Source organism: Jatropha curcas, chromosome 1 (assembly GCF_041381405.1).
Source record: "Jatropha curcas cultivar XTBG-Jc1 chromosome 1, XTBG_Jcur_1.0, whole genome shotgun sequence".
Lineage (NCBI taxonomy): Eukaryota > Viridiplantae > Streptophyta > Magnoliopsida > Malpighiales > Euphorbiaceae > Jatropha > Jatropha curcas.
The window spans coordinates 32568192-32582929 of NC_143151.1; the positions used below are offsets into that span (position 1 = coordinate 32568192).

At 30.7% G+C, this 14738-nt stretch overlaps 3 protein-coding genes, 2 long non-coding RNA genes and 1 pseudogene across 5 annotated transcripts; all 6 read right to left on the reverse strand.

Annotated features, from left to right (window-relative positions):
* Positions 1–1535: 1535 nt before the first annotated feature.
* Positions 1536–2051, reverse strand: LOC110009242 (uncharacterized). Its single transcript, XR_002284122.3, has 2 exons — positions 1860–2051; positions 1536–1757 (listed from the first exon to the last, which is right to left on the reverse strand). It is a non-coding gene; the product is annotated as an uncharacterized LOC110009242 (long non-coding RNA).
* A 958-nt stretch (positions 2052–3009) lies between these two features.
* Positions 3010–3547, reverse strand: LOC110009241 (uncharacterized). The gene is made up of 2 exons (XR_002284121.3): positions 3383–3547; positions 3010–3291 (listed from the first exon to the last, which is right to left on the reverse strand). It is a non-coding gene; the product is annotated as an uncharacterized LOC110009241 (long non-coding RNA).
* Positions 3548–6585: 3038 nt separating this feature from the next.
* On the reverse strand, positions 6586–7171 carry LOC105631517 (hypothetical protein). The gene is made up of 2 exons (XM_012213660.4): positions 7005–7171; positions 6586–6879 (listed from the first exon to the last, which is right to left on the reverse strand). The coding sequence occupies exons 1-2, from the start codon at positions 7111–7113 to the stop codon at positions 6776–6778; spliced, it is 213 nt and encodes a 70-aa protein (XP_012069050.1). The 5' UTR covers positions 7114–7171; the 3' UTR covers positions 6586–6775.
* A 787-nt stretch (positions 7172–7958) lies between these two features.
* Positions 7959–9635, reverse strand: LOC105631516 (putative 2-oxoglutarate-dependent dioxygenase AOP1). The gene is made up of 3 exons (XM_012213871.4): positions 9168–9635; positions 8696–9017; positions 7959–8589 (listed from the first exon to the last, which is right to left on the reverse strand). Exons 1-3 carry the CDS (start codon positions 9548–9550, stop codon positions 8338–8340), a joined length of 957 nt encoding a protein of 318 aa, XP_012069261.1. The 5' UTR covers positions 9551–9635; the 3' UTR covers positions 7959–8337.
* Positions 9636–10663: 1028 nt separating this feature from the next.
* On the reverse strand, positions 10664–11793 carry LOC149499406 (putative 2-oxoglutarate-dependent dioxygenase AOP1 pseudogene; annotated as a pseudogene).
* Positions 11794–12844: 1051 nt separating this feature from the next.
* Positions 12845–14708, reverse strand: LOC105631697 (putative 2-oxoglutarate-dependent dioxygenase AOP1). The gene is made up of 3 exons (XM_012213870.4): positions 13767–14708; positions 13285–13606; positions 12845–13198 (listed from the first exon to the last, which is right to left on the reverse strand). The coding sequence occupies exons 1-3, from the start codon at positions 14138–14140 to the stop codon at positions 12950–12952; spliced, it is 945 nt and encodes a 314-aa protein (XP_012069260.1). The 5' UTR covers positions 14141–14708; the 3' UTR covers positions 12845–12949.
* Between the last annotated feature and the right edge of the window lie 30 nt (positions 14709–14738).

Sequence of the window (14738 nt, forward strand, 5' to 3'; positions counted from 1 at the left end):
ACTATATATACATTTAGTTTGTAATAACAGTTCAATTTGGATGATTTTAACTTTAAAATATAAATAAAATAATTATATTTTTTTGTTTTTAATATTTTCTAAATGAAATCAAACTATTAACTTTTCAAAATAATGATTTCAGATCGATTTGGGTAATTTGTGGTGTTTCATCATTCATCAATCCTCAAACTTTGCATAATAAATAGAGTTAAAAAATAATCAGGAATATAAAACAAACATTTAATAGCTAATTGTATATATGGCATTATTTGATCAAAATGCAAGAAAATGTGGATACAATACAAGTATATATGTGGAAAATTGAAAGAAACATACAATTTTTATTCAAGTTTTATTTGGAAAAGAAGACCAACCCTCTTTTTTTATTCATAAAGCAGTTTATTATATGTCTTAAATAAAGTAGGTTTCATGGAAAGCCAAATTTGGAATGGGTGTCGTTATGAGAATCGCAGCACTTGCAACATGCTGATGGGGCTGGGGTTGGAAGAGGAGGAGGAGGTCCGCAGCAAATGCATTCAGGACACTTCACGTTCACCTGATTTGCTTTAACCAGCGGTGCATATGCATTACCCGGTGAATTACCTATACAAGAAATAATAAAAAAAAATTAAAGTAGCCGAGAGTGATCGAGATATATAGTGTATTGGCTGATCATATCTCATATTATATAGTACTCTTCTCTGTTAGCTTAATTACCAGTAGCTTGCTGGCGAGTTGCAACGGAAGGAGACAAAACCAAAGCAACGAGAATGAGAGAAACCGTAATAGACCTTAAAGAGTAACTTGCAGCAGCCATTGATTGAATGATAATAAATAATATATAAACTGTATGATCGAGATATGTTTAGTTGTTGGATATGCTTAGGAGATGAGAGTAAAAGCATATATTCATATGCAGAGCCTGTCCTTAACCTACGTTAATGTTTACTGTTACTACACGTGTTTTCTCATTTCATCGCGTTTACCTGTGTTGGTATTGTTCCAAACAGGAATAATAATAATAATATGGTTTTGGTTTGGTTGTTGATGGTGATCTGATCAATGGTCTACATAATCTTTGGCAAAGATTTCTAGCAGTTCGTGGCGCACTTAAAAGTTAAAACTTCGCTTGACTGACTTGATTTTGTTTGTAAATTTTTAGTTATTTCTTTTTGAGGATTTTGTCTTTTGAGATCATTATGAAACGTGTTATGTGTTTTGTTATTACTCCTCAGCACTCTAAGATTTACTCATACAAAATACTAAATATTCATTATTTGAGTACCAAATTAAAAAAAGATAATAATAACAAAATAAATAAAATAAGAGATATCAAATAGTAAAATTTGTTATCAATTGGGTTCACACGTAAACAGAATTAATTATTAATAAAAATGTAAACCTTTGGACAATATTATATCATCTTTATTCTCATTTTTTATACAATATTAACCAAGCAGTAATAACATATATAATTTCTGACAGTAAAAAAATAATTACTTGATACAAATCCTGGATAAATGCACCAACAGTACTAATTTTAAAAGAGAAAGCACCCTTCTTTATTCACGTTAATTTAGTTTCTACATATACTTTTAGCTTGAAAGGCTCAAACGACAATATACAGCTTCAAGGAGATCCAGATGTCGATGAAATTTGACCAACACAGCACCGGCAACAGGTACCTGGAGTCGCTGCAGGTTCACAACAGACACAAGCAGGACAAATGGGTGGTCGTGTTGTTGTTTGAAGGAGATCTGCAAAAGCAATTGATAATTAATTCAGATTAATTAAATCAATAGCTGTATCATCTAAAACATATATATTTCGATTGCTAGTAATATATAGCAAGTGTATACCTCGATGATTAAGTCGAGCTGCTTCGCTAGGTATTGCTGGAGACAATACCATAGCGAAGATGAAGAGAGTCACCAAAACAGATTTGAGAGAATTAGCTGCCATTGCTGAACCTTAAATTGAAAGTTATGATATATTTGATGATATTTTGATGAATTTGTATGGCTATTTATAGATTTTATGGATAGTGAATCATTATAAGTAAACATTGGATAGAGTAGAGATGTGCAGTTTTCTTTGAATAAAAAGTTTGACTTTCTTGGTGTAATTTAATCCTTCTTTTGTGTAATGCCAACCGTTGTGCATGCAGCAGCTAGCAGCCTATTCTTGATTGTATTACAGACTTCTGTTTTGCTACGTTTCGATGACAGACTTTTTTTATTTTTTTATTTTTTTTTTAATTTTGTACATATCTGGTAGATCTTAGTTGCAAGAAAAAGGTATGGAACTTGTCTTGAATTTCATGTTGGAAGTATGAAATTTAAATATCCGATTACATGAACTTTTGCTCTCTAATCTCAATAGTTAGCGAATGAAATATGGTTTTCTCAATGTCTTAACAATATCAGAAATTTTTAAAAGTGTGATTAAGAAATTTTCATTATTTATAAACTCTTTACTTGAATTCTTGCTTGTTACAATTTCGAGTGCAAAATAAATTTATTTATCTTTTATATTCTTATGATATTTTCATACATTTTTTTAATATAAAATTAGTTTTGTCTCAAAGTTGTGATCGTTATTTTTCCATTTGACGGACCAACTTACCCACTCGACTTCTTATATTTAAAGCAATTTGTGTATCTACTCCAATGATACTATCATACCATTAGGAAAGAAGATTCAGAGGAAATATCTTGCATAAATCATGGGTTAAATCTAAGAGTGTTTTATCACTTGAATGTGAAAATATTTAATTAGTTATTTTTTATATTAAAAAGATTATTAAATTTCTGCTTATCAATGATTAATTAACTAATTAATCTTTGAATAATTAATTATTTATTTTTTATCTTCAATTTCCCTCTTGCTCATACGTAAATCACCACTTTGCATAGTAGATAAGAGTTGCAAAAATATTCATCAACTAAAAACAAACACTTAACATCTAATATGGCCTTATTTGTTCAAAACACAAAAGGTACAGAAAAGTATCTGGAAAATTGCTACGAGACATAAATTTTTATTCAAATTTTATTGGGAAAAACAAGACAACTCTTTTTATTCATGACTTAGTACATTTGTATGTCTGAAAAGGACACAAGTACGTAAGTAAGTTTCATGGAAAGCCAAGTTTGGAATGAGAGTCGTTTTGAGAATTGCAGCACTTGCAACAAGGTGATTTTGGGGTTAGAGGAGGTCCACAGCAAATGCATTGAGGACATTTCACCAGTTTTGCTTTAATCGGCCCACTTGGGTTGCCCGGTGCATTGCCTATAAGAAACGAAAAACAGTAAATAATTATTTAAATTAAATTAAATTAAATAATATAGCAAAGAGTGATGGAGGTCAATTAATTAATTACCATGAGGTTGCTCGCGACCTGCAACAGAAGGAGACAAAACGAAAGCAATGAGAATGAGAGCAACCATAATAGACCTTGAAGAGTTACTTGCAGCAGCCATTGATTGAATGATAATAAATAATATATAAACTGTATGATCGATATATGTTTAGTTGTGGGATGTGGTTGGAAGACGAGAGTAAAAGCATATTTATAGGAGTGAGAGCCAGCCCTTAACCTACGTTAATGGTTACTGTTACGACACATGTTTTCTCATTTCACGTGTTTTCTCAAATGGAAAAAGTTTGGAGCCCAGATTTAGGTTCTGGTCTTTCAGTTTGGTAATTGTTGCCATTGTTGCCCCAAGCACTCAAAATTTCACTTCGCTTGATTTTGTTTAAGACTAATTAACTTTAATGGACTTGACTTGATTGGCTTTAATTTCTTACTTTTCCTTAATCAATTTTGTTTCACCAAATTGGCGATAACCTTTATGGCGGAGAGGACTAGAAAGACCAATCAAACCACATCTAATTGGTATAGAATTAATTTTCATTATGAAACAATGTTAATTATATGTTTGTTTATATTTTTCAGCAATATATATAAAATTTGCTCCGAGACAGTACTAAAAAAATTCAATTCATTATGGTACAAAATTTGACAAATTAAAAAAAATAACAAAATAAAGAGAAATAATAATACTCCCCCATTTTGTTTGCATGGTTTGACAAAACACGCATATTAAGAATTTAGTCAAGAAAAGTTATTTTGACCTTTTTTTCCCTTTAATTCATTGAAGATATTAATAAAAGTCCATTATTTAATAAATGATTATAAAAGTTATCATGGAAAAATAATTATTTACATGTCTAAATTTAGAAACCTTGTAAATATTTTGGAATATTTGAAAAAAGAATAACAAACAAACAAAATAGAACGGAGGGAGTATAATTTATTATCAATTGAGTTCACACGAATCATAAATAATCTTTATCATATAAATAATCTCAAAATAAAATTGGGAGAATTTTGTTCCGATTGTATAATTTTAATTTGAAGAAAATTAGTATATGATTTATTTGATTATATGTGGATATACATTATAGATTTTATGGATGGTACATTATTATTATTAAATCAAAACATTAAATATGCAGTTTTCTTTGAAAAACAAGTTTGAATTTCCTGTTACATTGCACTATTTACTATTTTGTGCATGCAGCCAAGAATATGAGATAGACTTCTATTTTCCTACGTTTTCATCATCAAGCGTGTATCAGAAATTTTTGAAATGCATGGTTGACTTCTTAAATTGTTCGAGTATGATATAAATGTTTGACCACAGAACTATTTGACAAATTGGTAATAAAATGATTTCAAAATCCAATGTGGAATTTAGATCGATCTTTAATTTAATTATCCAAGAAATGAATATTACAACTATATATTTTCTAAAGATTAGATACATAGTTTGGTTGATAATTTACTTAATTGAATAATTTGAAATTAAATCTTTTTGTTGGAACTATAAATTCAGGCTGAGATGAAGTTAAATCTTTATTCATGAATCCATTACTAAAACAAAAATCCAAATTTTAAAGTAGAACTTTCATCCAAATACACCAACTATTAACAATCTTACTTACCTACCGGCTATCTCCACCTTTATCTTTTATAAATAGGAAGTATAACTATGATTTTTTTTTTTTTTTTTTGGATACATGGGACAACAGGGGTGAAGTAGCCCTCTCCTTTGAATAACGTTCACCATATGATGAATAGAAAAAGCAATCAGACCATACTTTATTGATACATATAACTATGGTTACAACTAGCTGTATATACTTGGAAATTTCCTGTCGTACTAATAAAACTTATGTTTTTGTATTTTCTCGGAAGGCTTCAATTTGTTATATTTATTTTGAGCGTAGATAGTAAGGAATTCTACTTTTTTTTCTTGATAAATTAAGTATTAGAATTGTTAGAGGCTTACTTAACAAAAGAAGATTGAATCGATTTAATTAATCACCTTAAATGGCAAATTTATTTTTTTGTTTTTGGACAAAGCCTAAAATAATAAAACATGAATTAGTTTTTATTCATCTGTGAGATAATTTATCAACTATTACAACATTCATTTGCCACTAGGAGAGGCTCTTTTATTAGACAAGCAAGTGGGATTTTTAAGTTTCAAGAGCAGCTGAAGAGTGAAAATATTGTCATGGAGAATCACTATTGTTATTAGATTGAGCTGCCATAGGAGTAGGTATAGAACAGCTACATTTGCAGCATGAGCCTGGACGTGGTGGAGGTCCGCAACAAACACAAGCTGGACATATAGTTCTTGATCCAACACCACCTGCAATTTACACATATTAATTGATAATCAATTATTTCAACAAAATATTAACTCCAATCTCACAATATTAAATTCTTCTCCCCGCTGAGCGAGAAAAGAAATGAATAAACCTTATTTGCAACTTAATTGATGTCAAATATGTTAAAATTGTACCTATAGATATTACTTTTAGCATGTACCTGGGTCCTTGATGCGATGTGGTGGGTCTTCTCGAGCTGCATCACATGGTAATATCGAATAGGACATCATGAAGAAGAGTAGAAGAGTCGCCATTATCAGCTTAGCAGAGTTATCTGCCATTGCTCCAAGCAAAACAGAAATTGAGTTATAATTATTTGATGCGATGATCCCTATATGTGTGTCTCTCTATATATATAAATGTACCTTGACCTTTAAAACACGTTATTGCATACAGTTTTCTGAAGAAAAATAGGAGGAAGTTTTTCTTAATTTTATTTGAGTCTTGATTGTGGGGAATTCCACCAATTTTTAAAAATTAAAGACTGGACTTGAGGTTACAGCCTTTCCGTGACTTGTGTTTGGCTAACATTATTTTCCCAGCAAAATACTTATTGAAAATCTATGAACTTCTACAGTTGGTTTTATATGAAGTCAAAGCTCCTATATCAGAATATTGAATTCTTGGTTGTTAATGATTTCAGTTGGACGTATACTCAAGACTTTGAATTTTGATTCATTGTTGAAAAAGATGGGTTTGTTATCTTTCTTTTGTTGGGTTATTTGTGGTGGTTTTGTTTAATGCAAATATGCAATTTGCTTGGATGCTTCCAGGAGGACGACCCGTGATTCAGCAAACAAACCATTACAAGTTTATAACATGTCATTAACAACCAAGGAAAAATTAGTAACAAAAATCTTTATTATATTCCAAACGTATCAATTACAAAGTACTAAAAGGAGAAGCACTCCTTTAATTTATACATGTATAGTTTTATTGATTGGACATTTCCTTTAATTTCTTTATTAATGTTCATTATTCATACATATTAATTTTCCATATTGCGTCAAGCGCCTGAACATTTGAAAGAGTTTCAAGGATCAACAGGAGTAGCACAACAATCGCAGCAGGAGCCTGGCGGTGGAGGCGAGCAACACACACAAGCTGGACAAAAGGGTTCATCTGTTTGAAGAAGACCTGCAAATATATATGCAAAATAACCATTTTAAATTAAAGTGAACAAATTACGACAGTGTTAATTACTCTTCATTTGGAGCCTAATTAACCAAAAAAAGAATCATGAAGGTAAGTAATTTAATTACCTCGGTTATGGTTGGGTGCCCGAGCTGCTTCGCATGGCATCATCGGAGACAACACCATTGCAAAGATGAAGAGAGTCAGCAAAACAGACTTGACGGAATTAGTTGCCATTGCTATTGTCGTTAACTTGAAGGTTAGCTAAGGATACTATGTTTTTTGTGGTATGAGAATGCATATGGGATGAGGGTGTATTTATAGGATTGGTTATGGTAGTACTTTACAAAATAAATGCGTATGTATATGCAGTTTTGTTTGAATTAGAATATTGTAATAATTTGATTTTTCTCGTTTTGATGGCATACAGTCGTAATGAACATTTACGACTACTTATTCAATGCATATCCATGATTTATATCATTTGCCTAACTTGTAGATTTCTTTTTTCTTCTTTGGTTTAAAAACTTATGGGTATTGTTTAAGTGTTAAACTAATTGCAGTCTGAAAGTTATGGATATCCATGAAATACATTAATTGAACAAGTCAACAAAGAGCCCATTTAACTTATTATTTAGCACAAAAAGTCAAATTTTACCATATTTTCTCCTACAATAATATTTTAAGGCTTTGATGAGCGATTTAGATGAAAGCTCTCTTTCTTGGATATATCCACAAGCTAACAAGGTTGCTCCTAATTTAGCTAGAGCTTCTTGTTCCTTGCCTCGCCTTCATCATGGGATGTTATCCCCAACTGTGTAGAAGTTCCCGTTTTGAATGAAAAAAGCTTCTTCTTTCTTCAGAATATATATATATATCATGTAAATTTGATACAAAACTATATTCTCATCAAATATTTTTGAAATAAGAGTATATGTTCTTTTTATAAAAATTAAAGTAACATATATCAGTTAAGAAACAATTACTCAATTTTTTTAGTCAATGATCTCATATTCCCTTTGTTTGACAAGATGCAATACAAAATAATTAATCATCTCTAAGAGGATGTAATGATAATATTCTAAATTGATGAAATTCTGCAAATACGTATTTAGTTGACGAAAGATTTGTCTACATCTGGTGAATACTCAGGTTGATACATGAAACCCGGAAATAATTTTTAGTGTGAACAGAATAACAAAGTTCTCTTACGATTTAAGCCAACTATTCAACAAACACAGAGAAAAGTCTGGTGGTGGAGGTTTTCAGAAAAACAAGCTGGACATACATGGGCCCTAACCCGGCCCACTAATACATAAAAGGTAGACAACAAGGTATTACGTGTTTAAGACTGATCATATGTTTGAAATTTTTCCTGTGGCCCAAAAAGTAAAATTAAAAGTTTAAACTCGAAGAATGCAAATTGCAAAATTACAGTTTCGCAGAAAAATATAATATATATCAGGAACCAAAATAACTCTTGAGAGGAGGCACAGATTTTATCTTGACATCATCTGCAAAGCGGCGTTTGAGGTAATCACTGTAATCAAAAGGCTTATAGAGCAAAGGATGGTCTTCGTCCACTAGCTCTTCTAAGGCCTTTATTATGTATCCATCTTTGGGTACTGAAAAGAATGAAGCAGAGTACCTTGGCTTGTTTCCACTCAGCATAACCCTATGATATGGGCTACACAATCGACCATTTGTCCATGCCTGCAAAATGCAATTTGCTTTCTTTCAATATGATATTTTTCTTGTACCTTGAACTTTTTTCAAGATATAGCTAGATTCTTGAAATTGTAATAAAGAAGTGACTTACATTAAGAGATTCCCCAATTAAGACGAGAAAAGAATCAGGTGAAAACATTATAGGAATCCAATCTCCATTTCTTGATTGTATCTCTAACCCATCTACCTGATTTTGATAAAATATGCTTATTGTGTTCTTGTCAGTGTGAGCCCTTAGCCCTGTTATTTTCTCAGTAGTTTCAGGTGCCTTATATTTGGCCACCCTTAGAAAATAATATGTAGAGTTCATATGCTCATCTAGGTATTTCTCAACCCCAAAGCTCTCCACAATCATCCTCCTTACTATTTTATCTAATTCGAGCACTGTCTCAGAGAACGAATGCAGGATTTTGCTGCCAAAAAATTTTAAAATACTAGATAAATGAGCAACTTAGAAATAAACTTGATCACATTAGTTCTTGTTGTCAGTAGCAATAGAGTCTAGAACTATAAAGTTACCAGATTATCCTAAAAGAAAAGAAAAGAAAAAGAAAGTCACAAACCTAAGTTCTGTGTTTCCTTGAGGATATAAGACATTAGTGAAGGTGGTTTCAACCTTGTTGTAGATGTCAGGTTCAACTATGGCCAAGCTCTCATATAGTGACATAGCTGAAGATGATGATCCAAGGTAGCCATGAAAAGGTTTTTCAGAAACATTAAGCTGTTTTGTTTCTAGAGGCAACTGAAATAACTCTTCTGATGCTTGATTCATGGACTTTTGAAGCTGTTCAGGAATTTTATTGAACAAAACCTGGAAGCAACCATATTCCTCTGCAGCTTTTCGAACTTGAGATTTCAACAAACCCCATGTAGGATTGCTTGGCTTTAGGTCTGAATTTGAGAAATCTATCACTGGAAGGCTAAGAGAGACTTTGTTACTACTCATTTTGCTGTTTTTGGTACAAACTATAGTCGAGTTGTATTTTCCAAAGCTACAATGGAGTTATATAAATTGTTGATAATGATACACGGATGCTGATAGGTTCACCTAAGATATGTTCGCAGGGACCATTTTAGGTTCATCTCTCTTTTTCTATTAATAATAATATTTTTTAAAAAAAAATGTTTTTTGAAATTGACAAGTTTGGCTATTGTTTAATCATTTTCAATAAAATATACAATAAAAATAAAAATGCTCCATAAACAAAGATAATTCTTAATTATTTATGAAGAAAAAATCTTAATTTCCAAATTCAAGTTAGAAAACTCAAATCATTGATACTAATCTTGGAGTCACTTTCAAGCTCAGGCCCAGCCCAAAATAACATTTATTATACTAAAGCAGTGGTTTAAGGAAAAGAGTTTCTAATTCTAATATATATATATATATATATATATATATATATATATATATAAGCCACTTGTAGATTACAATAATATTATTATCAACCCTTGTTAGCAGAAATGAATTCCTACTACAATTTAAATTCATTTATAAATAATAAAAGTTAACTTAGTTACATCGAATCCTACAAATTTAGTTTTTAGATTTAGAATAAACATTTTCAGTTTTATTGAATGTGGAAATTTTAAATTTTAAATGAATGTTATAAAATTTTGTTGAATTTATGTATTTCAAATAGAGGTTTATTGCACATTACTTGACTCATTGTAGAAGCAAAGATGATCTTTTGTTCATATATAATCACAAATGAAAGAGAACAAAACAATAAAATTATCGAGATGATCTTTTATTTGGTTCATTAGCCTTAAAGAAACCATAACTGAAAGATACAGGTGGAATGGAAGCACCGCAACGCTTGAAACAAGAGCCTGGTGGTGGAGGAGCTGAGCAACATTTTCGTGCATTGAAGACAAAAATGCTCCTCTTTTAGTTTTATAATCTGACAAGTAAAATCTTAACGGTGAATTGAGCTATTTCTAAGGATCATTCTTCAGAATTAGTAGCAAATTGAGCCGCTAAAAGGCATAGACTTGAAGAATACAGATTGCATGTCAGAGTTTTTTTTTTTTTTTACCTGATACCTGCTATCACATATCAGGAACCAAAATAATCCTTCAGAGGAGGCTCAGTTTGTATCTTGCGGTCTTCTGCAATCCGGCGCTTAAGGTAATCACTGTAATCAAAAGGCTTATAGAGTAAAGGATGATCTTTATCCACTAGCTCTTCTAAGGCCTTTATTATGTAGCCATCTTTGGGTACCGAAAAGAATAAGGTAGAGCACCTTGGCTTGTTTCCACTCACCATAACCCTATGATATGGACTATACAATCGACCATTTGTCCATGCCTACAAAATGCAATATGCCCTCTTTCAAATCATGATAACCATTATATATATACACAAAGATTCTTGAAACTATAAAGAAGTAACTTACATTAAGAGATTCCCCAATTAAGATGAGAAAAGAATGAGGTGAAAACTTTATAGGAATCCAATACCCATTTCTTGTTTGTATCTCTAACCCCTCTACCTGATTTTGATACAATATGCTTATTATGTTCTTGTCAGTGTGAGCCTTTAGTCCTGTTACTTTTTCAGTAGTTTCAGGTGCTTTGTATTTCGTCAACCTTAAAATATAATATGTAGAGTTCATGTGGTCATCTAGGTATTTCCCAACACCAAAGCTCTCCACAATCATCCTCCTTATCATTTGATCTAACTCTAGCACTTTCTCAGAGAAAGAATGCAGAATTTTACTGTCAAAAAATTTAAAATATATAAACAAATAATTGACTTAAATAAGAAACAATTTAGCAACTGGTTAATCACATTAGTTAGTCAAACCTAAGTTCTATGGTTCCTCGAGGATATAAGAGATTAGTGAAGGTGGTTTCGACCTTGTTGTAGATGTCAGGTTCAACGACAGAAAAACTCTCATGTAGTGGAGATGAAGATGATGATCCAAAGTAGCCATGGAAAGGTTTTTCAGAAACATTAAGCTGTTTGGTTTCTAAAGGCAACTGAAATAATTCTTCTGATGCTTCATTCATGGACTTTTGAAGGTCTTGAGGAATTTTATTGAACAAAGCCTCGCAGCAACCATATTCCTCTGCAGCTTTTCGAACTTGGAATTTCAACGAATCCCATGTAGGATTGCCTGGCTTTAGGTCTGAGTTTGAGAAATCTATCACTGGAAGGCTAACAGAACCGTTATTGCTGCTCATTTTGTTGTTTTTGGTACAAAGTACAAGGTAGAGTCGAGTGTACATTGCAAAGCTACAATCAAGCTATATAAAAAGAAATAAATAAATAATTTTAATTTGCTTATTGTACGTATAATATATTTTTTTGAATATAAAATAATAAAATTGAAATTGACAAGTTTGGCTATTGCTTAATCATTTCCAATAAAATATATTAATTTTGTTCTTAATTACTTGTTACATTTGATAAAGTATTATATTTCAAAATATTTGTCATATTTGTAGTTTTAAGGAGTAATAATTTTTTTTTCATGTCTACCTTTTTGTATACGATAAACAATTATTATTTCGATTCCTCAAAAATTTGGTATTTGAATATATTAAATTAAAGATAATATAAATAATATACTCAATAATTTATTATAATTTAGACAAATTTAATAGCTTCCTTAACAACTATGAAATTCCAAATGTGACAAATATTTAAAAATGAAGTAAAACAAAAATTAATTAAAAATGTTGCACACAAAAATATTATTTTCTTCTCATAGTAAATTGAATTTCAATTTTAGTTATAATTAATAGCCTTCTAATTTCAAACTATACCCAACTTTATGAATAAAATATTATTTTCGTTAGACCTACATAATTAAATTAACCAAAAACTCAATATTTAACAACATCCTCACTAATATTGGTTAGAATTTTTTTTTTTAAATTCAAAAAAAAACCAAGTAAAATTATAAATTTTAGTAAGTTATAAGGATAAAATATTAATTTAGGATTTTGTTTTGCCATTTTTTAAGCATAAAATTTTAGTTAGAGTTCATTGAAATTATACTTAAGTCAGATCTTTTATAAAAATAGGTTTTATTTATTACGGTATAATTTTATTTTTAAGATGAATTATTTATTTTTATTTTAATATTGAGTATAATTTGAAAATAATATTTTAGTCATCAAATTGTAACCCCACTTAATGAATAAAATATTATTTTTTATTTTAATATTAGGGACAATCTGAAATTACGGTACTTTAACAATTAAAGTTGAAATTTAGGGTGTTTTTCAGAATTTCATTGAATAACAAAAAGATCACCAATTCTTGAACAACAAACAGCTTCATACATGTACAAGAACACAAATGACAATCATAAAGATAGCATATCTGAAATGGTCAAACACCAAAATACTCCTTCAATGGCGCTTCATAAACTTTTCCAACCTCTCCAAAACGGAGTTTAAGGTAGTCCTTATATTCAAAAGGCTTAAATTGCAAGGGATGTTCTTCATCCACTAGCTCCTCTACAGCTTTTATTGTATACCCTTCATTAGGAATTGTAAACAACACAGCAGAGTGTCTTGTCTTGTCTCCACTCATTATAACACGATGGAATGGGCTATACAATCGACCATTTGTCCATGCCTGCAAAATTGAACTCACAATTGAAGTGTCCGTGCTTTATATACGAAGATGCAGAAAGAAAAACCATTTTGAGTAAAGAGACTTACATTTAGAGAATCTCCAATTATGAAAATGAAGGAGTCTGGTGAGAATTTGACATTGATCCATTCACCATTTTTCAGTTGTACCTCTAAGCCATCAATCTGATTCTGGTATAAAATGCTAGTTGTGTTCTTATCTGTATGAGCCCGTAGCCCTGTCTTTTTCTCAGAGGTTTTTGGTGCTTCATATTTAGTCACTCTAAGAAAATTGTAAGTTGAATTCAAGTGTTCATCCAATAAATTCTCAATTCCAAAGCTCTCCACAATCATTCTCCTTACTGTTTGATCTAATTCTGCTAATGCCTTTGAGAAACCATATAAAGTTTTGCTGCCAAAATTTGAATTTAAGGAAGAGAGTTAAAATGTTTCAAAAATAATATCTGTCTCATAGTTTCAAAGTTTAAAATCCTGACAACTCCTGGCTAGTTTTAAGAATTTTTTTATGAAAAACAAAAAAAAAAAAAAAGGAAAGAGATTAACTTATAAACCTGAAATTTATGTTTCCTTCAGGCCAGAAGACATTGGTGAAATTCTGAACCTTGTCATAGTTGTCAGGATAATAAAAGCCCAAGCTCTCATATATTGAACCTGGAAAAGATGGTCCAATATAACCATGGAAAGGTAATTCAGAAACATTAAGCTTCTTGATTTCTGAGGGTAATGCAAAAATCTCTTCCAATGCTCCATTCATTGCCTTTCGAAGCTCTTGAGGAATGTTTTTAAACACAGCTTCAAAGCAACCATACTCCTCTGCTGCTTTCCGAACTTGGGACTTCACTGTCTCCCATAAAGGGGTCCCTGGCTTTAATTCTGTGCTAGAGAAATCTATGACCGGGAAGCTTTGAATGGTTTCAGAGCCCATTTTGTGAAGAAAATGTTTTAGAGTGTATTAAAACTGGTTATAGGCTTTCTTAGTGTAAAATAATTGTCATCTTGTGTTTCTTATATATTCTCAAGTTTAATCAGTAACTTTAAAGTTGTTTCTAAAACTACGAGATTAAAATTAAAAATTCGAAAATTATATAATTACATTAATCTAGGATAATGAAAACCACATTTATGAATTTAATTTTAGTTATGCTTGATTTAAGAAGGAAATAATTTAATTTAATTTTGTCTCTAACAAGTGAGAACCAAACCCCATTTTAATTTCACCTATGTATATGTAAGCATGCACAGGGACCATTTTGGGTCCTTTTCTCATCTTATGTTATATAATACTCCATCTGTCTCAAAATAACACGATATTAAAAAAATAATTAATTCTCCTAAAATATAATAAAATCAACAAAATTATCATTTATCTCAAAATCAACGATACTTATTGTATTTAATATAAATAAGGATAACATTATAAAAATATCTTTTATTACTCCTTAAAATATTCAAAACAACTTATATTTCGTGACAGATGAGTAATTGTCAAGTTCTCGTTGAAAGATATTAGTCCTGGATTTTTG

Excerpts from the sequence above, each read along its gene's own strand:
- LOC105631517 (XM_012213660.4), bottom strand. The coding sequence starts at position 7,113 with ATGGCAACTAATTCCGTCAAGTCTGTTTTGCTGACTCTCTTCATCTTT. Across the intron at positions 6,880-7,004 it reads GGCACCCAACCATAACCGAG|GTCTTCTTCAAACAGATGAA; the intron begins GTAATTAAATTA and ends ATATATTTGCAG.
- LOC105631516 (XM_012213871.4), bottom strand. The coding sequence starts at position 9,550 with ATGAGTAGTAACAAAGTCTCTCTTAGCCTTCCAGTGATAGATTTCTCA. Across the intron at positions 9,018-9,167 it reads CAAGGAAACACAGAACTTAG|CAAAATCCTGCATTCGTTCT; the intron begins GTTTGTGACTTT and ends ATTTTTTGGCAG. Across the intron at positions 8,590-8,695 it reads TAATTGGGGAATCTCTTAAT|GCATGGACAAATGGTCGATT; the intron begins GTAAGTCACTTC and ends TGCATTTTGCAG.
- LOC105631697 (XM_012213870.4), bottom strand. The coding sequence starts at position 14,140 with ATGGGCTCTGAAACCATTCAAAGCTTCCCGGTCATAGATTTCTCTAGC. Across the intron at positions 13,607-13,766 it reads GAAGGAAACATAAATTTCAG|CAAAACTTTATATGGTTTCT; the intron begins GTTTATAAGTTA and ends AAATTTTGGCAG. Across the intron at positions 13,199-13,284 it reads TAATTGGAGATTCTCTAAAT|GCATGGACAAATGGTCGATT; the intron begins GTAAGTCTCTTT and ends TCAATTTTGCAG.